Below are 24,952 nucleotides of genomic sequence, written 5' to 3' on the forward strand. Positions count from 1 at the left end.
TATTTAGCTCTTATTATCACTGTAAGAATTAAAATAATGAATGTAAGTTTTCTATAACTGTGTCTTGCATTTAATAGATATTCAGTAAACATTAGTTCCTCTTCTTTTTCTTTCTTTTTATTATCCTTTTGTACCTTTTTATTCACATAGAGAAGACAAAGTAATGCTCTTTGCTCCTTATTTTGTTTTCCTTCTCTTCAACATCTTATAGCATATGGGCACTATATTTGATTACATTATTATGATTGTTGCGCTTTTGTGTGACCATACAATTAGATCTGTTATTTGTACTAGCTCTCAGTTTAGGCTTAATCCTTATTTAATTAAAAGCTGCTTTAGGGAAATACACAGTCAATTTGGACCTGAGCTTCCCAGTAGGAATCTGTTGACAATATTGTTGTGTTTCCGTATATTCAGTCAAAGGCTCTTGTTGGAACTTTTATTGTGTCTTTGTGCCATGTTTATAATCTCTAATTATAGGGAGGTTCATTCAGAGTCAAAGGTTTATAGCATTTTTAGAGCTCGAAGATACCTCAGGGTCTATGTCTTACAGTTTTCTTGTTGTGTAGTTGAAGGTTCAGGGACCCTGAGAGAACAAGTCCTTTGGCAAACATGATGTAGGGAAGGGATGAGCAGAGACCCAAGTCCAAGTTTCTTAGTTCCCCAGTGGCTTGTTCTCTTCACCCTAGTATGGTCTGTCTTTACATTTCCATGAACTCTAGTTACATAATGTTTAGCTCTCTTCTGAAATTTACTGTCACAGCATTCGAACAAAGTCTGCTCATTTATCAGATTATACAGCTGATTTTTTTTTTCTAAGACTCTTCGTCTTATATTCCTTATCAAGAAGCTCTGGATTAAGTCATCCGATTGTTGCTTATTTCTACCCGCAATAAATCACTACGGTTATTTGGAATGCTGGTAAATTGGGGCAACCATTTTTTTCTTATGTCATTTTAGTATGAAATTTGAATCTGAATTCTAGAAGCAGAATCCACAACCTAAATATAATAGCTTGCTAAGAATTTATTTGTTTGCTTTTTAAAACTTCATCTCTGAGAACTAGAGGATATCCTTTAGGCAGGAATGTTAGTGTCATTTAAGTCTTAGGGACTGAAATATTACCTCAAAAATTTCTCAAAACTTATTAGAAACTTTGCTCCAAAACATACTTAATGTGAAATGTTTTGTGTATTACAGGAGCTTTAATACTCTTGCACAATTACAGCCCAACAAGTGTATGTTTTCCAAATTTTAATTAAAATTAATTAAGTTTAAAAGTTCATAACCTAACTACTGCTCCGATCATTTTTAATTTGGGATGTGTCTTTTGTTTCCTTATTTGAATGCTTATTATGGAAAGGTATTCTCATTAATTTGGGAGCTACCCGTACTTGAAGGTAGTTATTCTTCTGTCATTGCCAATGAACTGCTTGTTTGATAATTAAGATTTTTTTTCCTCTGTCATTTTTCTAGTTCAGTGCCTCAGACTGTGGGAACAAGAAGTTCTGTATTAGGAGTCCTTTGAACTGTGACCCAGAGAAGGAGGCTTCCTGTGTCTTCTTGTCCTTCACAAGAGATGACCAATCGGTGGTGGTTGAAATGAGTGGCCCCAGTAAAGGCTATTTATCCTTTGCATTGTCTCATGACCAATGGATGGTTGGTACCTCTCACTTACATAAGTGGTAACAAAAGGAGAATCATGGCTGGGCATGGTGGCTCATGCCTGTAATCCCAGCACTTTGGGAGGCCAAGGCAGGTGGATCACGAGGTCGGGAGTTCAAGACCAGCCTGACCGAGATGGTGAAACCCCACCTCTACTAAAAATACAAAAATTAGCCTAGTGTTGTGGCGGGCGCCTGTAATCCCAGCTGCACGGGAGGCTGATGCAGGAGAATCACTTGAACCTGGGAGGCGGAGGTTGCAGTGAGCCAAGATTGTGCCACTGCACTCCAGCCTGGGCGACAGGGTGAGACTCCATCTAAAAAAACCCCCAAAAAACAAACAAACAAAAAACCCAAAGGAGAATCACTGCAACTGTTTGTTCCAGGGTCAAATGATCATACAGGAGAAACTAACTTAGAACAGATTCTAAGTTAAATGGCTTTGAGTACTGTATGATTTTAACAGTTGGGCAATTACTTTCAAGAACAGGCTGTCCTAAGGAAAGTTAGGAAGATCATTTTATTTCCAGTGTATTTGCCATTTTATGTCTGTCTATCTCTTTGCGATAAAGCAGGAAATACAGTTAAGAAAAGTTGTTCTGCATAAAATGTCATGTTTTTTGTAATGCTTTTCAAACCAGAATTGTTTATTCAAGTGGCCAGAACTAAAGCATGTGTTCCTGCTCTTTTGTCCTATTTTAGTAGTCATCAGTGCATTTCCTAAACAGAGAATTAAACTTGTATATCCAGGCAGCATGTATCACAATAGGCTTCTTTGTCAAATCAGCAGAAGGCAGCATTTATTTTAAGCCGATTCTCACTCACCCTGGGTAGTGCTGAAATGGATTAAATGATTCTGTAGGTGGCAGCCTTGTGCTGTGGTGTGGAAGAGCAGAAGCCTGCGTAAGCACCTCGCTTTCCTAGGGAGCAGGAAGAGTATTGTGGCCAGGACGTGTATAAGTCCTGTTCAAGCAGAGTGGGCCTTGGGGCATAGGGATGACCAGAAATGGAGAAAGCCCTTTATTAGCACAGGCAAGGGGTCTTGTCTTGAGAGTTTTCTTCTTACTAGGATTTAAACTTAACACCACTTCTTTAGGGAATCATATTTCAGAAAAAGAAAAGGAACTCTGACATGGCTGTAATAGAAAAACTAATGCTCGTCCTGAAAGTGCACTTGATCACATTGGTCCTGGAGCAGTGTTTGCAAGTATTGTAAGATGCTGGTTGTAACTAACTTTCTTTAGTAGGATACCATTTCAGTATGTATATATGACCTACATATTTCACTAGACACCTCTAGAATGCACTTCGATCTTCTTTCATTAAACAAAAGATATACCTTAAATCGATGAGATACAAAAGATACCATGTACTTAAAAAAATAATGTATAAGAAATAATGAATCCTTCCCCTTCCAAGTTGCTTGTATAGGAAATTTTATACTTGCTCAGCTGATGCGCTGATTGTTCAAAACATTTTCCCCGCTTCCTTTTGTGATTGCCATCAGACCTGTAGCATATTCTTTTGGATATTCTTAGTGTTGGCAAAAATGAACTACATTTAGTGTATAAGGTGAATGAGGTCGAGTTGAAAATAAAATGTGACTATAAAGCAATAATGATAGGTGGCGGTAGTGCTGCTGTCATGTGAATGTGATAAAACTGGCTAGAAAGGAAATTCTGAAAATGAGTCCAAAAAGGATTAACCTGTTGAATGAATGTATAGTTTCATTAAGGTTCATCTCTGAGTTACAACACTCATTTAGATATATGCTCTAGTCACTTAAAAAAAAAAACACCCAACTTATTCCAGTCACTTTATAGCCAAGATTCATGCTATAGTATACGGATACATTTCCTTTTACTGGTTACATGAAACCTGTAAGCAAGAGGGAAAGACTATTACTGCATTCAGTATGGTAATGAGTAGCCCACAGGTAGGTCAGGTATTCTGTTCTAAATTGTAGGCATTGATGGCACAAAAGCATTTATCTCTAATTCAAGATATATTTATCTTACTTAGAAATCTTATCTGTTTCCAGTATAGTACTCGTCAAAAATGTTTACAAAAAAGACTTAATTACGCAGGTGCAGTTGATTTACAGAGCAATCCTGTTTAATGATTAAAATAATCTGTACACCTGTTTGCCTAACTTGGGGGAAATGAATCATCCTCAAAATATATTTTTAAGTGGTTATTTCTATTTTTGGTTATTAATTTTAAAACTTTCGGGTATTTTTGTGACCTGCTGTTTCTTTGGAGTGTATAATGTAAATTTAAATACTGAAGGTATCTGATGTCACACTCATTCGATAACCTAAGTTATACCCCTTTTTCAATTTGGCTTGTAAATTAATGTTAGCAATTATTTTGGTACGTTAGACCTCATCACTAAAATCAAAATGTGTAATTTACCCTATTTCTGATAATAATGACTTGCTAATGTGTGAATTTTAACTGAATTTCCAAGTACAGTAAGTCCCCACTTCATGTCGTCAATAGGTTCTTGGAGCCTCTGACTTTAAGGGAGGCTACATACAGCAGTCCTTGAATAATATCATTTCCTTCAATATCATTTTGTTATGACATTGATGAGGAAAAAATATTGGCCATGTTGTATGTTGTTTTGCTTAAAGTCACAATTTTCAAGAACTTACCTATGAGTTTAAGTGAAGATGTACTGTACAAACCTCTTTCCTATTTGAGATATTTTGTTCAATAATGTAAAGTCTATCAAGTATGTGCATTATTAGCTTCCTTCCTTCTCCTTCCACTGCGCTGTATCATCTTACTCCATACGTGATCTCTCCATGCCCCAATTCCAGGATGTCCCCAATCCTGAACTCCCTTGGACTCCAGACTGTGATTTCCAGCTGCAGGCTGGTCTTGTCCAGATATGTGTTCCTGGACGGCACAAAGCAACATCTAAAAGACTGAACTTTTTATTATGCCTCCTGATGTCTCCTTGTCCTCCCCATTCTTGGTGATCAGTAATGTTAGGAAAGCAGCTACCATTGTTGATGGCTTGTTTCTTGTTGAGTACTGTCCTAGGCAATTTATAAACACATCATTTACTGCTGCCAGCATCTTTTTTGGTATTCAGAGAAATGTTGGTTTTGACTTGGATTCCTTCCTTTCATCCATCTTTCAGGTCCTTCCTTCTGCCATTTCCAATTTTTTGTTTTGAAAAGTTTTAAACCTCAATAAAAGTTAAAAAGATAGTACAGTGAACACCCATAAACCCTTCACCTAGATTTGCCACTTTATCTTTCTATCTACCTCAGTTGATTTATGTGGTGTATATAAATACATATTTTTTTCTTGAATTATTTGAAAGAAAATTATAGATAATCATGACATTTCATCTCTAAGGTTTTCAACATGTGTCTTCTAAGAACATGGACATTCTCATATAATTACCACAATATTTTTATCACGTTAAGAAAATTTAACATTAATTTTATGTAACAGACAATCTGTATTCCAGTTTTCCCAGTTGTCCCAATAAAGTCTGTTGTTTTTTAAAAATATTTCTTATTCAGGATCCAATCAGTTATTACTCAGGGCATTTAGTTGTTATATCTCTTGGATCTCCTTTACTTTAGAACAGTTACTTAATCCTTTTTCTTTTTTATAAATTAAATTCAGGCCAGTTATTTGTAGAATATTCTACAATTTATATAATAGATTTATGTTAAGACTTTTTGGCACAAATGCCACCTAAGGGATATTATTTCCACATCAGTGCATTATTTCAAAAGTTTCATAATGTCCAATTGTTCTATTATTGATGATACTATGTTTGATCACTGGTGTCTGTCAGATTTCTGTATCATGAAGTCTATTTTCTTTTTGTAATAAGAAATACGTGGGATGATACTTTGAATCTGTATGAATAATCTGTTCCCCAATAGCCTGTAACTAGGTTTTTGCATTTATTGATGTTTCTCCTATGAATCAGTTGTTACATTTGTGGTTGCAAAATGGTGATCTTCTAACTTACTTATTAGCTGGCATTCTTATGAAAATACGAGTTTTCTTTTCTCTGCACTTGCCCTTGCCTTTTATAGTAACACTATGGACTAATGGGTTTCTTTTGTCCATTGTGTTGTAGTTTATTACTACCATTCATTCTTTTAGAGGGTCGTATTGACCCAAACGCGGCCAATGGGAGCCCATTCAAGCAGGCTTCTGTGCCCTTTTGATGTGTCTCCACCACTTTTGAGCATGTCTTTGTTTTTGGTGTAACAAGATGTTCTCCATTCATACTTTCATGCATTCCATCATTTCTCAAAAGAGCCTTATTTCCTTTTAGTAGAAATAGATCTAGAAATCAAGATTTGGATGCTAGTATGTTCACTGCTACTGATCTCCAGGTACTTCTGATTCTATCTTTGACATACCTCTTTCATTCTCTTTGTTGCATTGTCACTATCTCTGACTTGGCTTGTAGTTTTACTATCTGCTTCCTGGACTGCTGTAGTAACCCTTCATTAGTTCTCTTGCTTCCATGATTTCCTCTTCCATTTCATCCTTCACACAAGCCATTGGAATTTTCTCCCCAAGCCACATTTAAGATCGTCTTGGCTGGGCGTGGTGGCTCATGCCTATAATCCCAGCACTTTGGGAGTCTGTGGTGGGAGGATTGCTTGAGCCCAGGAATTCAAGATGAGCCTGGGCACACATGGTGAGACCCTCATCTCTACAAAAAATTCATAAAAAATTAGCTGGGCGTAGTGGCATGCAGCTGTGGTTCCAGATACTTGGGAGGCTGAGGTGGGAGGATCACTTGATCCCAGGAGGTCAAAGCTGCAGTGAGCTGTATTTGCACTACTGCATTCCAGCCTAGGTGACAGAACAAGATCCTGTCTCAAAAAAAAAAAAATTGTCTCAAAAATATCCCTCCAAACCTTTGGCAAAACTTTAGTAATTATAGAATTATATAGTAATTATAGAAAAACTGTTCTTTTCTTAAAGCATGGTGCTCACTACTTTGGGAATACTTCTGGAATTTTCAGCCTTAGAGCTCTGTTTTTATCCTTTATATATTTTAGCTAGCAAAGCTACCTGTTTCTTAAAATTTTCATATTTCTATATCATTGGTCCTAGAAGTTCTTCAACTTGGAAAACCTTTCTTTTAATCTCATCTTTACCTTGTCCTCCTATAAATATGTTTTATCTTCTAAGGTCTGCTTAATTACTGTCTTTTCTGATAAGCCATTTTCAACTCTCTGGCCATACATAATTTGTCTTTTCGTGTCAACTTTACCTATCTGTCTGCCTCAAAACAATATAGCTTCAGGTTATAAGAGCCATATTCTTATAATAAAGTCATCTTTGTTTCTCCCACAGTGTCCAGCTTAATTTTTTCTCATAGGATGCTCTCTAAATGCTTGACTTGAGAGGGGCAAACTGGGGAGAGAGCTTCAGTACAATCCAGGGATTTGGTGGAAGTTCTTATATGGTGTACTTTTATGCTTTCAAACTTGAGGTTTCTAGAACTGCCTGGAGCCTGAGGTTGGAGTAGCACTTTCAGTTACTCTTCATTTGGAATAGTGAGAACTGAGAGTTACCTGCTGTCTATCCCCATCATCTTCTCTAATATTTGGGAGTTCTACTTATATTGATTTTATTTGACTTCTTATCCTCAGTTTGCCTCAAATCAACCATTATTTGTATTAAAATTTTTTATGTAACAAAAGAATTTCTATGATGACGATGGCGGTTTTGTCGAAAAGAAAAGGGGGAAATGTGGGGAAAAGAAAGAGAGATCAGATTGTTATTGTGTCTGTGTAGAAAGAAGTAGACATAGGAGACTCCATTTTGTTCTGTACTAAGAAAAATTCTTCTGCCTTTGGATGCTGTTAATCTAGAACCTTACCCCCAACCCCGTGCTCTCTGAAACATGTGCTGTGTCAACTCAGGGTTAAATGGATTAAGGGCTGTGTTAAACAGATGCTTGAAGGCAGCATGCTCATTAAGAGTCATCACCACTCCCTAATCTCAAGTACCCAGGGACACAAACACTGCGGAAGGCCGCAGGGACCTCTGCCTAGGAAAGCCAGAGACCTTTGTTCACGTGTTTATCTGCTGACCTTCTCTCCACTATTATCCTATGACCCTGCCACATCCCCCCCACTCCGAGAAACACCCAAGAATGATCAATAAATACTAAGGGGGAAAAAAAAAAAAAGAAAGAATGAAATATTTGTCCTCTACTAAAAACAAAACAAAACAAAACAAACAAAAAAAAAAGAATTTCTATGTCTCATTCATGACGGATATTCTAGAAAACATGCATTGTTTAAATCAGGGTTCAGGCCCAGCATAGTGGCTTACACCTGTAATCTCATCACTTTGGGAAGCTGAGGCAGGAGGATTGCTTAAGCCCAAGATTTCAAGACCAGCCTGGGCAACAGGGCGAGAATCTATCTCTACTTTTTTAAAAAATAAAAAATAAATCGGGGTTCAGAAAACGTTTTCTGTAAGGACCAGATAGTAACTATTTTAGATTTTGTGGGCAATATGGTCTCTGTTGTAGCTACTAAACTCTGTTGTAGTATAAAAGCAGCCATAGATGGTATGTACATGAATAAATGTGGCTGTGTTCCAATGAAACATGGACATTGAATTTCAGTTTGATTTATTTTCATTTGTCATGAAACATTCTTCTTTTCACCACTTAAGTATGTAGAAGTCATTCTTGGCCGGGCGCAGTGGCTCACGCTTGTAATCCCAGCACTTTGAGAGGCCGAGGCGGGCGGATCACGAGGTCAGGAGATCGAGACCATGGTGAAACCTCATCTCTACTAAAAAAAATACAAAAAAAAAATTAGCCGGGCGTGGTGGCCGGCGCCTGTAGTCCCAGCTACTCGGAGAGGCTGAGGCAGGAGAATGGCGTGAACCCGGGAGGCGGAGCTTGCAGTGAGCCGAGATTGCGCCACTGCACTCCAGCCTGGGCGACAGAGCGAGACTCCGTCTCAAGAAAAAAAAAAAAAAAAAGAAGTCATTCTTAAACTATGAGCTATATAGAAACAAGCTTTAGGTTGAATTTGATTTGCCGGCCATAGTTTGTTGACTCCTGGTTTAAGTCATGATTGCTCCAAATTTCTTATCTTGAATTGGGCTAATTCTGATTTTACTGTAATATGTGTAACAGTATGTAATTACTTTGCTAAGAGTACATCCTTGAGAGTTTTTAAAAGTGGAACATTTAAAAATAAAGTTGAATCTGAAACTATAGAAATATGTTAGAATCTAATATTGGAATTTATAGCAAGATTTGTTATAACCGGGTAGTCTTGGATCTTGTTTAAGGAATTGGGTGACTAAAGCACATAAAGAACCTTGTTAGATAGTTTATGGAGAAACCAAGTGAAAGACCAAACCATGGATAATAACTTAAAATCAAGATTATTCCTTTGTGCCATTGTTTAAATGTACTTTGAAGTTACAGTCTGCTTCTTTTTTGGTATTCTTTTTCATTCTTTTTTCCCCTATTAATTGACAGTCTGCTTTTTGATTATCACTTTATTTTATTCTATTTTATTTCTATTTTTTGGAGGCAAGGTCTCCCTCAGTTGCCCAGGCTGGTGTGCAGTGGCATGATCATGCCACACTGCAGACTTGACCTCCTGGGCTCAAGTGATTCTCCTGCCTTAGCCTTCTGAGTAGGTGGGACCACAGGCATGCATCACCATGCTTGGCTGATTTTTTTTTTCTTGAGACTGAGTCTCGCTTTGTCACCCAGGCTAGAGTGCAGTGGCGCGATCTCGGCTCACTGCCAGCTCTGCCTCCTGGGTTCACGCCATTCTCCTGCCTCAGCCTCCCGAGTAGCTGGGACTACAGGCGCCCGCCACCACGCCCGGCTAATTTTTTGTATTTTTAGTAGAGACGGGGTTTCACCATATTAGCCAGGATGGTCTCGATCTCCTGACCTCGTGATCTGCCCGCCTTGGCCTCCCAAAGTGCTGGTACTACAGGCATGAGCCACTGGGCCCGGCCCACTTGGCTGATTTTTAAAAATTTTTTTCTAGGATGCAGTCTCACCGTATTGCCCAGGCTGATCTCAAACTCCTGGCTTCAAGCAATCCTCCTGCCTTGGCCTCCCAAAGTGCTAGAATTATGGGTGTGAGTCACTGTGCCTGGCTTGATTATCACTTTAAAGAATAAGATCTAACTTTCAGAGTTAAGGATCCTTGGAGACTAAAGGATAGATAAGAGGTAGACTGACTAATTCCTCCTTGAGTGCAGGTATTTTTGCCTCAGTTATATAACATTAAATCTATTGAATATGTACACTACGTAGCAATATTTATTTACAGTGTCTTCCATCTTAGAAGTTACCAAAAAATATCCAGTACAATGCAGTGTATTTGGTCATTAAAATATGTAGGATATAGATATTTATTAGTAAATAAATGTCTGGAATATTGTTTATGGCAAGTTAATTGAAAAAAGGTAACAGAACTCTATTTTTTTCCATTTGGGAAGAAAAAATAGGTATAATACAAATAGATTTGGATGAATATACATGAAAATATTAAAGTGGCGTTCTATTAGTGATGGGTTTATGAACATATAAACGTGTTATATGTCTATCTTAATCTATTATTTTACACTGAAATTCTAGTGCTTTTGTATTATAACAAAATTATTTGCAGCTCGCAAATTACATAGCCAGTTCTCTAGAATTCATAGCATCATTCATGATTCAGTAAATTATGTTTTCAATCACATAATATTTGGTTTCCTGAGGTACTTTTTTAAAAAGAGAAAATAAAATGCTGAAATTACTTTGAGCTTTTTTTCTCATTTGCAATTGTTTTTCAGGGTGACGATGATGCTTATCTATGTATTCATGAAGATCAGACTGTGTACATCCAGCCTTCCCATTTAATGGGGCGAAGTCACCCTGTAATGGATTCCAGGGTAGGTGTGAAAATTCTGGTAGCCTCCACCTGGAGACCCGCTTTCCAGCTGTGTGGCTATCACTGGCATGGCTGTGAGGCTAGATTGCCTCCAACCCCCACAGTTACACCTAGCCTGAGCAGGGGTCTGCCAGCAGGGCTCCTCTCATAATGACTTCTGAGAAACTTTTCTACATTTCAGAAGTTTCTTTTGTAGGAAAAGATGAATTCTTGCTTGTGTCACTTACATCCTTTTGATTGTATCTTACAAAAAAGTACTTTATGGTTTATTAAGATGGTCAGGGCATCAGCTTCCTTTCAAAAGCTTACAGACAGGTTTCTAAGAAGAGGATGACATTAGTGACAAAATTTCTTGACTAGTGAGAAAGAGGAGCACATTTGATGAAGGCCGGAGATGCCTTGGACAGTTGTCTTAAGTGCCGTTTTTTGGCATGTGTGTCAAAGGTGGGCTATTTCTGGTAGAGAAGTGTCTTTTTTGCAGGGCAATTGACAAGCAAATGAGCTCTGAAAGAGCAGTAGCTATCACTTAATGACATAGCAAATGAGCTCTGACTGAGCAGTAGCTATCACTTAATGACATAAATGTGCACAGCTTTGCCATGGGGTTGACTCCCACGGCTGGCTTGGAACTTCTCCCCAGTTGCATGTTGCATTTTGGCCACTAGGGTAGTACTTGTTAACTGTTTTTTTTCAATGTTTTTGATTGTATACTCGTGGCCAGATGGAGTTAGTACATCTGCTAAAATTTCTAACCTAGATAGAGGAATTGTGGGGTTCTGGCTTAAAGTAAAAATAATATTTTTTCTTTTTGCCAAATGGGATAAAGACAAATAAATTGGGAGAAAATGTTTCTTGTTCTCTTCAAAGAGGAAGTGGAAAAACAATGATACTGCAGACAAAGCATGCACATATGATCTCAGAGAAAGGAAACTGAACAGGGCAGGATTTTGGTCATCTCTTATTTTTAGCAAATCTTTGGAAAGTGCTGAGAAGACCCATTGTGTGTGTTTGTAGGATACCCTTGAGGATATGGCTTGGAGGTTGGCGGATGGTGTTATGCAGTGTTCTTTCAGAAGAAACATTACCCTTCCTGGAGTTAAGAATAGATTTGATCTAAACACAAGCTATTACATATTTCTAGCAGATGGTGCAGCTAATGACGGTAAGTATATTGTTGAGCTGTCTTTTCAAGTATTGTCTTTTTCTCTCTTCTTCCCTCTCTTTCCCCCATTTTTGGAAAAACTACTCTAATTGCCCATTTTTAAGGCACACACTTTCCTATAAATGTCAAATTTTGCCAGAAACTGGATAAAGGTAGAAAAATTTTGCTGGAAACTACATAGAGGTAGAGTATCCATTGTGTTATAAGGCAACACTGCTCAAGATCAAAATGGCTTCTGATTAGTAAAATGCATGTGACCAGAAGAACTATAAACACCTAATAAGAAGCCATATATTTGGGCTTCCCTGAGTGTAGTGATAGTAGATTAACATTGCAGGGGACCTAGAAGCGGTGCCTTTGAGGTTGTTGCAAGAGATATTGGCTCCTGTGGGGAAACTGGCGCAATATGAATCTCATCTCCTTAGACCTGAGCTTTCTCTAGGGAGGTGGGGAGGGGAAAAAGAGAATAGCTCCTGGACAGCTGAGTAAGCTGCTGTAAGACCTCCCATTGAGGGGAGAATGCCTCACACTGCCTTGCTGGTGTGGTATGTTTCCTGTCTCACATCTTTCTACATGACTGATGCCAAGTACAGGCTAACATAGTTTTATGAGTCTGAATCTTTATTCTCAAGAAGACTACACCGGTGGATATTGCAACACATATTAATAGGAATAATTTGATTTTGTTTGAGGTCTTGGCTAATGGTTTTTGAGGAACTGCAGGAAATACCAATGTAGTATTTAATGACTCATCTCTTAGGAGATAATTTGCTCCAAAACTTTGAGAATATAGCCCCCTTTTAAAATGAGAAGGTAGATGTCTGGAGTGGAGAGACAGAGATGGGGTAAAGGAAAGGAAGAGCAGGAAATGTGATACAGGCAAATTGTGAAAAGCCTACAATTCTATCATGTGTTTTAGATTTTCTACTCTTGGTAAAGCAGACTCCCAAAAGTTTTGAAGCAGAATAAAATACTGCTCAATGTTAAAATACTGCTCAATGTTAAAATGTAGGAACATTTAAATTAATTAACTTGCTTATTTTTATTAATTTATTTTTTTAGCTGAAGGAAGAATGCTAAAGGAACATTTTTAGATTTAGATATAGGTGATACATATAGTTATCTTAGTCAAATCATTTACTCTTGTTTGCACCAGCAACAGCAAATATGGCTTGAAAATACTTTCTTAATATGGCTTGATGAGTAAAAATTTCTTAATATGAGTAATAATTTCTTAATATGGCTTGATTATAATGAGTAAAAATTACTCAGTGCTTATTGAGTGCCAGTCAGTGGCTAAGCATTTTAGATAGATTCTTCATTTTTATCTTCATAAAATACAAGCTAGAGATGTACTATTATTATCCCTTTTATCTAGGAGGAAATTCAGAATTAGAAAGGTGAAGTAATTTTCCCAGACAAGTAAACGGTGCAGTTGGAATTTGGCCTTTAGAGCGTATGTATTCAGTACTTTAGAACATGGGAAGTGGACTGGGTGCAGTGGCTCACGCCTATAATCCCAGCACTTTGAAAGATCAAGACAGGTGGATTGCTTGAGACCAGGAGTTCCCTACCAGCCTTGGCAAAACCAAGTCTCTATTCGAAAAAAAAAAAAAAAAAAAAAAAGAAAGAAATTAGCTGGGTGTGGTAGTGTGCGCCTGTGGTCCCAGCTACTCGGGAGGCTGAGGTGGAAGGATTGCCTGAGCCCAGGAGGTTGAGGCTGCAGTGACCTATGATTGTACCACTGCATTCCAGCCTAGGCAACTAAGGGAGACCCTGTCTCAAAAAGAAAAGGAACATGGGAAATGTAGGGAATTAATTTTTAATGAGGAAAAGGTCAAGTATTTGTGTTTTTAGACAGCCACTATAAAGTGCAGATCATTGTGTTGTTATGATTGCAGCTATCACTTGTTGCATATTACATGTATCTCATTTATTTCTCATAGAGGCTTTGCATGTAGGTATTTTGTTGCTTTTTTTAGAGATAAGGAAACTGGGACCTAGTAGGGTCAAGGAACTTGTTCAAAATCAAACAAGTAGCAGAGCCAGGAATTAAACCCAGGTTGCTTCCAATTACAAAAGTTGTATCCTTTCTATAATATCAGACTGCTTCTTTTGGTGTCTGTGTTAGTCTGTTCTCACGCTGCTATAAAGAACTACCTGACACTGGGTAATTTAGGAAGAAAATAGATTTAATTGATTCACAGTTCCACAGCCTATACAGGAAGCATGGCTCGGGAGGCCTCAGGAAACTTACAATCATGGCAGAAGGCAAAGGGGAAGTAGCCACATCTTACATGGTGACAGGAGAGAGAGAGAGTGAAGGTGGAAGTGCCACACATTTTTAAACAACGAGACCTCCTGAGAACTCATTCACTATCACGAGAACAGCAAGGGGGAAGTGTTCCCCCATGATTCAATCACCTCCCACCAGGCCCATCCTCCAACACATGGAGATTACAATTCAAAGTGAGATTTGGGTGGGAGCGCAGACCCAAACCATATCAGTGCCCAAGATGTTATAGATGCTTCATAAATGATTATTGATTCAAATGGATTTCTTAAATTGCTAGGGGATTTAATGGTTTATACTTTTTAAAGTTTTATACTTAAAATTATACTTTAGAGGAAAACATTTAAATGGAGGAATTCTGTTGTATAATAAATTTTGTATGTGTGGGTATACAGCAGGTGAAATGTTTCTTCATAGGTTAGCAATGTAGAAATCAGAACATGTTTTCTTTTAAATGATGGTTCTAACACTCCCTCAGAAACACCTAGTTGATGGATGATCCATGTGAAAATAGAGAATTGTTCCCCCTCCCTTGCTGGCTGATGTTGCTGTGCTGATGGCATGGGAGGGAATATCTCTCTGTCTTGGCTCCTCTGTGGTGTTTCTCCAAGTGTGGTGCTTAATGTGCTTCAGAACCACCTGGAGTGACTGCTAGCAATGCAGATTCCTGAACTCCATCTCAGACCCACTGAGTCTCTTCTGTTGGTGCATGGAATCTGCATTTGTAGGCATCCCAGGTGGTTTTATGTGTGCTGTAGTTTGATAACTTACTGCTCTAGGATGGGGTTTTCCCAAGTAAGCTATGCACATTGCAAGGCAGTGATACAGGGAACAATACTAGAACTTTGTTTAGATTTACTTTTATGTTGTTAAAATTTTAAATATTTTAATATATTTTATAGTGTACATCAGGGATCCCCAACCGACGGGCCATGGACTGGTACTGGTCTGTGACCTGTTAGGAACTGGGCCGCACGGCAGGAGGTGAGCAGTGGGCGAGTGAGCATTACTGTCCTGTCGGATCAGCGGTGGCATTAGATTCTCATAGGAGCACGAACCCCATTGTCAACTGCGCATGTGAGGGATCTAGGTTGTGTGATCCTTATGAGAATCTAATGCATTTTGATCTAAGGTGGAACAGTTTCATCCCAAAACCACCCCTCCCCTTCTTCCATGGAAAAATTGTCTTCCATGGAACTGGTCCCTGGTGCCAAAAAGGTTGGGGACTGCTGGTGTACATAAGATATTAATACATATTAATATCTTAATATGTATTAGATATAATAGATATTAATACAATATGTATTAGGTGTAATAGATATTAATACAATATAATACAATAAACATGAATCTGTTTATTAACAAAAATATATGTATATTTGGAGCACAAGCTAATTTTTTTTTTTACTGGTAGAGTACAAAGCACGCAAAACAAAACACTCCAATAAAAAAACCTGCAGATTGCTATTCCTAGGAATGAATTTTCCAATCTTTTTGCACTGGGGAACAAAGGACAGTTATCACATAAATCATTGCCTCTTCTATTACTTAGCTTTTTGTATGTGGACCATTTATAAATTGAATCCTGCTTAAAAGCAGTAAGACTTTGTAAGGTTTAAGCCAATTTTCAAAGCAATCATATAATCTCTGTAACCCATATAAATGTAAAATGTATCCAATTTCAATAAAGTCTCCTAACAATCTATCCATTTAAAACCTTTTTCTAACTGCTATTTTCTTCATGTTGCTGACATTGTCCTGTCTTGGGATAAGCAGTCATGTGAAATACTGAGTGTTTAAACTGAAAGATAGAAATCACTTGGGTAATTAAGTAATTCACAATGAGGAAATCTACCAATTTTAATAATTAATGAAGTAGAGACACAGCTATCACATGACCTGTTATTTAAAGAATTTAGGAATACTGTAGGTAACCTATTACTGCCAGTTCTTGCACTAAGCATGAACTCCCTTTGAGCAAGACTGCAAAATTATAATGGAGCCACACAATGGAACTCTGAAATCATAATGGACTTCTGCTTTCATGAAGGTTAAGTTCATGCTTAGTTCATGGCTCTATAGTGATTCAGAGTTTAAACACATTTTCTTCCAACTTGTCTCTCAGGCTTGTTGGGCTTGGAGTCTCTTTTTCATTACTACCACTCAATGAATGCAGGAGTTTTAGCTTCCCCAGTGCCTTTCTTGTCATGTTTGATAGTTTTCTTGATCATTTTCTTTTTGACACTTTTGTAGCTCCTGACAGTTATTGTCTTTTTCTTCTTGACATTCTCTTCTCTAGGCATTCATTACATAAAACTCTTCTTTCTCATTTTCTGCTTTACAACAAGCCATGGTAAAATAGTATTCACTGGATGAATAACCAGGTGTCCTAACACCATTTTTTGAATAGTCCATGTTTTCTCAGTGCTTTAAAAGCCTCTTTATCATATACTAAAAATCTATCAATAAATTGAATTATTTCTAGTGTATCTGTTCCTCTATTGATATATTTGTCTATTCCTGCATTAGTTAGAATTGCTATTGCTTTATAATAGGTTTGTGAGTTTTGATAGAACATGATTCTCCTTCTGGCCTTCTTTTTCAAGAATTTTTGCTTCTTCATGTGTATCTGTTCTTCTAGATAAACTTTAGACATAATTTGTCAAATTCTTCTTTTTTTTGAGATAGAGTCTCACTCTGTTGCCCAGGCTGGAGTGCAGTGGTGCAATCACTGCTCACTGAAGCTCGACCTCCCAGGCTCAAGCCATCCTCCCACCTCTGCCTCCCTAGTAGCTGGGACTACAGCCATGTGCCACCATTCTCAGCTAATTTTTTGTATTTTTTGTAGAGATGGGGTCTCGTCATGTTGCCCAGGCTGTTCTCCAACTCCCCAGCTCAAGCTGATTTGTCAAATTCTATTAAAAATCCTGTTGGGGTTGTGATTGAAATTGTAATGCAATTTTAGAGCAAGTTAGAGAGTAATAACTCTGTGCAATAGTGAGTCTGTCTATGCAGGAACACATTGGGATATTCCATTTATTCCTATCCTGCATATGTGTCTTTCAATGAAATTTTATGGTTTTCTACATATCTTCATATAGAGCTTATATATATATATATATTTGGTTACTTTGTTCCTATGTATTTTATAGTTCCCTAAAGCACATTATTGTGAATGGAATTGTTTTTCATATGTTTTCTAAATATATTTTCATATAGGAAAGTTATTCATTATTGAATATTTATCTAAATTTTAAGCCTCCTAATTTTACAGTTGATTATCTTGGATTTTTCTAGATAAATGTCATATCCTGTGCAAATAATGACAGGTTAATAGCCCTCATTTTCTTTCTTGTCTCATTGCATTGTTTAGTTCTTGCTGAATAATGTGGGATGATAAATGAGGTGGCAAGAATTTTTGTGGTTATTTTTTATTTTGATGAAAATGCGTCTGATATTCAGTGTTAAATATTTTGTTTGTTGTATTTTTCTTGTGGATATCCTTTATGGTGTTGAGGAAATATTCTTTTGTTTCTAACTTTAATAAGAATTCATATGAATGTGTGCTGAATTTCATCAAATGTCTTTTGGGCAGTGATTGAGATGATATTTTATCATTAATAGATTTCTGGATGGTGAATGATCCTCACATTCCTGGAATAAACCTTACTTGGTCATGTTTTATTATTCTCTTAATATATAACTGATTTGATTTGCTAATATTTTCTTTAAGCTTTTTACATCTATATTCATAAGTGATTTTGGTTTATGTTGTGACTGTGTGTGAATGTGTGGGGCGCTTGTGTGGATGTACACATGCGTAGTTTTGATTTCAGGGTTATACGAAACTCATAGAGTAAACTCTAGAAGAGTTTAAATAAAAAAGAATTTTTAACAGGTGAGGCACAGTGGCTTATGCTGTAATCCAAGCACTTTGAGAGACTGAGGCGGGCAGATCACTTTAGCCCAGGAGTTTGAGACCAGCCTGGGCAACATGAAATCCCATCTCCACAAAAAATACAAAAATTAGCTGGGTGTGGTGGTGTGCGTCTCTGGTCCCAGCTACTTGGGAGGCTGAGGTGGGAGGATCTCTGGAGCCTGGGAGGTCAAGGCTGCAATGAGTTGTGATTACACCACCGCACTCCAGCCTGGACAACAGAGTGAGACCCTGTCTCAAAAATAATAATAATAATAAAATAAAATAAATAAATTAAGGAAAAATTTTACTGGTATGGTAGAACTCACCCATATAACGGTCTGGATGTTGGATGGAAATATTTGACTAATTAAAAAGAATTTTTCGGCTGGGCGTGTTGGCTCATGCCTGTTATCCCAGCACTTTGGGAGGCTGAGGCAGGTGGATCATGAGGTCAGGAGTTCAAGACCAGCCTGGCCGAGATGGCGAAACCCCATCTCCACTAAAAATACAAAAATTAGCTGGGTGCAGTGGCAGGCTCCTGTAATCCCAGCTACTGAGGAGTCTGAGGCAGGAGAATGGCTTGAACCTGGGCAGCAAAGGTCGCAGCCAAGATCGTGCCACTGCACTCCAGCCTGGGCGACAGAATGAGACTCCATCTCAAAAAAAAAAAAAAAAAAAATTTTTCTATAGTTATTAGTCTCCATGGTTACTACTACTTTGGTCAATTTTTGTAATTCTATATTTCTCCCCCCAAATTCACCTATTTTGTTTAGATTTTGAGATTTTTGGGGCCTGATTTAAAGTTGTATACAGTGTTTTTATATAAAATTGTCTTCTATATTAGCAGCTATGTCACCCTTTAAATTTCCTTTTTTTTTTTTTTTTTAATTGAGACGGAGTCTTGCTCTGTCTCCCAGGCTAGAGTGCAGTGGCGGGATCTCCGCTCACTGCAACCTCTGCCTCCTGGGTTCAAGCGATTCTCCTGCCTCAGCCTCCTGAGTAGCTGGGATTACAGGTGCCTGCCAGCGCACCCGGCTAATTTTTGTAGTTTTGGCAGAGACAGGGTTTCACCATCTTGGCCAGGGTGGTCTCGAACTCCTGACCTCGTGATCCATCCCCCCACCCCCCCTCTCCGTGCCCGGCCTCCCAAAGTACTGGAATTACAGGCGTGAGCCACCACACCCAGCCATCCTTTAAATTTCTAACATTTTGATGTTTCCTTTCATTGTGTGATCAGAGCTGCCAAAAACTCAATGGATTTCAATTATCCTTTTAGAGGATTGAATTTTCTGATTTTTAGGGTTACTAGCTTAAGTTCTACCTTTATTTTTAATCGATCTTTTTTTTTTCTGGTTTCCCAGATTATATTTTGTTACTTTAAATACACCTTGAATGAAATGATTTCTCTGTGTGTGTGTGTGTGTGTGTGTGTGTGTTAGGAAATGCTTTTAAGATGGTAAAAACTTTTTTTGAATAGTACTTTGATTGCATCACATGTTTTGTTATGAAGTGTCTTTATTGTTATACATCTTGATGAAGACATGTGATTTTAGTTTTAATTTCTTATTTAATCCAAAGGTTATTAAAAAGAATAGTTTTGTAAATATCTAGGTGGACAACTTTCCCCCTAGCTTTTCAATGTTAATTTTTAGTTTTGTTGCATTTTGGGCAGATAATATAACCTGTATCCTTGTATTTCCTTTTGGAAATTATTGAGATATAGTTGTGGTCTAATATTTATCATTTGTTTTAGACAAAGGTTCATATATATATATTTGTTATATTAAATGTCTTATTTTTGATGCAGCACAGTGTTCTAAAAAATGTATGTTCCAGAATTTATTTACTCATTCCTCTAATGATGGATATTTAGTTTGTTTGCTTTTTTTTTTTTTGCCAGCATAGAAAACATTTCTATAAACATTCCTGTACATATATCTTTGGTAAGATAGATTCCTAGAAAGAACACACACAGATCCACACACATTTGGAATAATTCTATACATTCACTGATTTAATTTTGTACACAATAAATGGTAATAATAAAATAATGTATCCTCAATTTGCTTATGTCACTACTATTTGGAATTTTGGTTTGTTAGTCAGTTCGAATTGACCATGTGTGAAATAATATATCATAAAATGCATTTCTTTGTCTTCCAACCATCCTCTTTCCCCCAGCCCAATTTCAGTTAGTTTATTCTAGGATTTTATATGCAAGTGGTGGTCAATGGCTTGTAGATTTTTAAAAAATATGTATTATCTTTCAATATTTTTTTAACATTTTCAATGATTTGTGACCATATTAACAGTATTTATTTTAATTTATTATTTAACTTGTCTCTTTACACCACCAGTTCTTTTACTATACGTTCTCCATTCCTAGTTCTCATTTTAATTCATCTCTTGGTTGGCTACATTCTCTAACTTTTTTCAGGAAGGCTGTGTGCCCTTGCATATATCTTTATGTTGCTTTTTCATATGAATGACATCTCTGTTGATATTTAATTATTTTTACCTTAAGAAAGAAATTACCTTAAGGAATTTTGTTGCCATGCCCTGCCCATATCTCAATTCCTTTTTTATTTGAGGAAGTAATTATTCTTTGTCATGTTTAATTTTGTTTTTAATTTGTAGGTCGAATTTACAAGCACTCTCAGCAACCTTTGATTACCTATGAAAAATATGATGTGACAGACTCTCCAAAGAACATAGGAGGATCCCATTCTGTACTCCTTCTGAAGGTTCATGGTAGGTTACATGTGTAACTACTTTGTGGAATCAACTTACCTGCTGACTCAGTGCTGGCTGGATTAGGAATGGCTGTGGTCATAATGTAGCTAATTTTTATAAAGCTTTTTTTTTTTTTTTTTTGAGATGGAGTCTCGCTCTGTCACCAGGCTGGAGTGCAGTAGCATGATCTCGGCTCACTGCAAGCTCCGCTTCCCGGGTTCACACCATTCTCCTGCCTCAGCCTCCCGAGTAGCTGGGACTACAGGCACCTGCCACCACGCCCAGCTAATTTGTGTACTTTTAGTAGAGACAGGGTTTCACCATGTTGGCCAGGATGGTCTCGATCTCCTGACCTTGTGATCTGCCCGCCTAGGCCTCCCAAAGTGCTGGGATTACAGGCGTGAGCCACCGCGCCTAGCCTGTAAACCTTTTATGTTTAAACACTAACACTTGCCGGCAGCATCATCTATTATTTTTTTTGACACAGCTGTTGGTAAGGATCATCTATCTTAATGTTTGCTAATTTTCATTAAAAGTGGAGACTAGGGCTAATTCAGTGGTTTTAACCTTGGTTACACACTAAAATCACCAGTGGAGCTTTTAAGACATCTATAATTTTGAAAAACTATCCCAGTTGTTTCTAACTGCAGCCAGGGTCAAGTGTTACTGGGTTAATTTAACTTTTATGAGACCTTAATTTTTACCATTTATTAAAATAAATGCTAATAAAAGAGTGGCCTGTGATTTTGTTTAATTATAACAGTAGTTTGGTTTCAAAGGTACAATTTTGTTGTTGCATTGATCAGTGTACAAGTATTTGAGAGCATACAAAGTACGTAGTGCTGTACTTAGGCATCATATATAATGCCTAAATGAAGAATAGAATGAAGTTGGAAGAAAAGTAGCCTAAAAACAAGGCTCTAGGCCGTGCGCGGTGGCTCATGCCTGTAATCCCAGCACTGTGGGAGGGTCTGGTGGGCGGATCACTTGAGGTCAGGAGTTCGAGACCAGCCTGGCCAACATGGCGAAACCCTGTCTCTACTAAAAATGCAAAAATTAGCCAGGCATGGCGGTGTACGCCTGTAGTCCTAGCTACTTGGGAGGCTGAGGCAGGAGAATTTCTTGAACCCAGAAGGTGGAGGTTGCAGAGAGCTGAGATCGCACCACTGCACTCCAGCCTGGGCAACAGACTGAGACTCCATCCCCCAAAAAACAAAAAACAAAACACCCAAGACTCTTAATATACTCTGGTTCTACAGATGAAAGTTGATTTCTTTTGAAAACTAGCCTGGCTTATTGTTAAAAAGATGGGATTTAAAAGTATGGGAATAGTGTAGTGTATACTAAACTACTGTAAACTCTTAGTGTTTTGGGGGAAACTTTCCTTATTTGGGATATTCCCTTTATATTTTCCAGAGTTATCCATTATAGTAAAGTTTTCGATAAATGCCGTCACAGTTAAGCTTGAAAGTAACTTTATTGTTGTTGATTTGCTTCTACTCATGTTGTAGCTCCAGTTTGGTAGTAATTGGATTCAGAAATAATGTGCCTATTTGTTTTTCACTGCCTTGTGGAGTGAGATGTGAGAAGATTTTGAAATGACTGCAGACAGGCAGTTATTAGTATAGTGGTTAAGAGCACAGTTGCTGAAACCAGATAGAGTTTGTATTCCAACTTTGTAACCTCGGAAGAGCTACTTTATTCTCTATGGCTTTGTTTCCCCATTCAGCAAAACTGGAATAATAGTTTTGCTATTCATACATCATAGGATTGTTGTAAAGATCAACTAAATTATTGTATGTAAAGCATTTAGAATGCCTAGCACATAATAGGAGCTATAGAAGTGTTTGCTGTCCGGAAGAGTAATGGTAGTAAAACTATGATGTATAGCATCTTTTTAGGTTGTACTTATGTCAGCTGAATGTATTTTACTGGCTGTTTATATTTTCTGAGCATTTGGCTTAGTCATTTAAGCAATGGCTTGATTAGTTTGTGATTGTCTACTATTGCATTTATCTCACTTCTAGGTGCCTTAATGTTTGTGGCATGGATGACTACTGTTAGCATAGGTGTACTGGTTGCCCGGTTCTTCAAACCAGTTTGGTCAAAAGCCTTCTTCCTTGGTGAAGCAGCTTGGTTTCAGGTAGGTGAGGGAAAAAAGTTCAATGCAATTCTCATAGTATTTGAATATTGCAACATGAAGACATATGAAGTGTGTGTGTATGTGTATGCGTTTTGTGGTTGCGGTTGTAGATTTGGGATCCTCCTTTTTCCCTTTGATTTCCTGATCAATTGAGAGTGGACACAAGGTGCTTGATAGAGATAAGAATACAGACAGTTTTAGGAATAGTCAGGCTGGACTGGAGAATGTGTCAGGGCCATGTGAGTCCCTTTGTAATATAGACTTTTGGACCCAAATGACCTTTACTTATATCTCTGTTTGTAGAGGGAGATGTTGGAAGAGCATTCACCCACTGCACTGCACTGAGTAAAGTCAGGCCAAGGAATGCAGAGGAGCTGAAGAAAGAAATAGTGGGGGCTTACTGTATTTCAAAGCAGGGGTCACTCCTCTGGTTGTGGGCCATTGAATGTTAGATTAACTCATCAATTGGGATCATCTATCTCCTGTATGGGTGGGAAGAGAAACTCAGTGTGTTCTTTTTCATGCTCTTCCTTCCCTTGAGATGGGGAGGCAGTCTACCAAAAGGAACATAGCAAGAGCCAATGAATATCCTTCAAAACAAAGCAAAACAAACCTTATCTTTCTTGGGTCATGGAGTATAGATATTTACATATATAGTGGAAAATCATTGAGTTCATGTTGACTTAGAATGTACATGCCTGTAGAAAAAAATACTGCTTGTTGGAACAGTTTTGACTTTGTAAGAGGGTATCCTTGACACTTAATATGCATATAAATTTGTAGATTGTAAGGTTTACCTTATCTAGCCTCATTTCTCGCTATTACCTGGGAGGGCCAGTCTGTTTGATTTGTTCTGGGTACTGCTACATGGCTCACCTTTCTCCTTTCTTTCTCTGCCTGTGGTTTGCTGCCAGGTGACTACTTTCTTGCTTGTACTTGCGTGCCTTTGCTCTTGTGCTCTCTCTGTCTCATCTGCTCATGTGGATATTCCCAGCTCGAAGACTCTGTGTATTCTCTTTATCAACTCAAATCCTCCACTGCCTTTAAATTTATGATGCTGATGATGTGTGTATATACACATGTCATAGTTTTATCTCTACCTCTATCTCTATCTCCATCCATCCATCCGTCCGTCCGTCCATCCATCCATCCATCCATCCGTCTGTCCATCCATCCAGCCATCCATCCATACACACACACATACACAGGGTGCCTCCTACTTTCCCCAAGATAGTTTTGGTCTGCACCAGTTATCCTGGCATAATCAATAAACAGTGGCTATTTTCACACTTATTCTCCTAATTTGTATCATGAATTGTATAGTTCACATATTTTTCTCGTATTGACTCAATTATATCTGAAGCTCCTCAGGAGACAGTATTTTTTGTTTGTTTGTTTCCTTACTATCTCATTGCACCTGTTATAGCACTGTGCTCGATGGTGGAGCTTAATAAATATCTTTGGAAGGAAATGAAGGACTTGGCAAGTAAATATGCTCTGTGTGTGAAATATCCATTCCTGCTGCTCCGTGCAGGTGAAGTCTTGGCAAACACTTTTGAACAATGAGAATGGCAGCTTAGGGTTTTCTTTAAAGTTTATTTGTATACTAAGTTTTTTTTTTTTTAACCTGGCTGCAAACTGTGATTAGATGTCAGTTGATTAAATGCCTTCAGTGAATCTTACCCTATAGTATTTTCCCCATTTTCCTCATGGTAACACCACCTTTCTTTTACATGGGTAAGTGTCTTCTCAATTTGTCATTTTACCTTGCAGGTGCATCGGATGCTCATGTTCATCACAACTGTCCTCACCTGCATTGCTTTTGTTATGCCGTTTATATACAGGGGAGGCTGGAGTAGGGTAAATATATCTTAAATAGGATTTTTTTTATAAATTCATTTTATGTCAAAACAGATTGCTGTTTTATTTTCAAATGATGGGTAAAAAGATATTTCAGCATCGATCCCTCTTTCTTTCCCTTTTGAATCATTGGATGGCTCTTTCACATGGTTGGAGGTTGGGGTAGAGTGAGGATGTCAGTACAGATTACTTAGTAATGAAATGTATTTTTAGGGTGCATCATGAGTTATATACATGCTATAGCCTTA

At 37.8% G+C, this 24,952-nt stretch overlaps 1 protein-coding gene across 2 annotated transcripts in view; it reads left to right on the forward strand.

The window, feature by feature from the left end:
- Positions 1–24,952, forward strand: part of FRRS1 (ferric chelate reductase 1) — a 66,643-nt gene that overhangs the window by 27,118 nt on the left and 14,573 nt on the right. For both annotated transcript variants that reach the window (XM_030823248.1, XM_030823247.1), the window contains 6 exons: positions 1,477–1,659; positions 10,497–10,595; positions 11,609–11,756; positions 20,606–20,719; positions 22,729–22,844; positions 24,618–24,704. In XM_030823248.1, the coding sequence (XP_030679108.1) occupies positions 1,477–1,659; positions 10,497–10,595; positions 11,609–11,756; positions 20,606–20,719; positions 22,729–22,844; positions 24,618–24,704 (747 nt within the window). The remainder of the gene's footprint in view (positions 1–1,476; positions 1,660–10,496; positions 10,596–11,608; positions 11,757–20,605; positions 20,720–22,728; positions 22,845–24,617; positions 24,705–24,952) is intronic.

Source organism: Nomascus leucogenys, chromosome 12 (genome assembly GCF_006542625.1).
Source record: "Nomascus leucogenys isolate Asia chromosome 12, Asia_NLE_v1, whole genome shotgun sequence".
NCBI classification, from domain to species: domain Eukaryota; kingdom Metazoa; phylum Chordata; class Mammalia; order Primates; family Hylobatidae; genus Nomascus; species Nomascus leucogenys.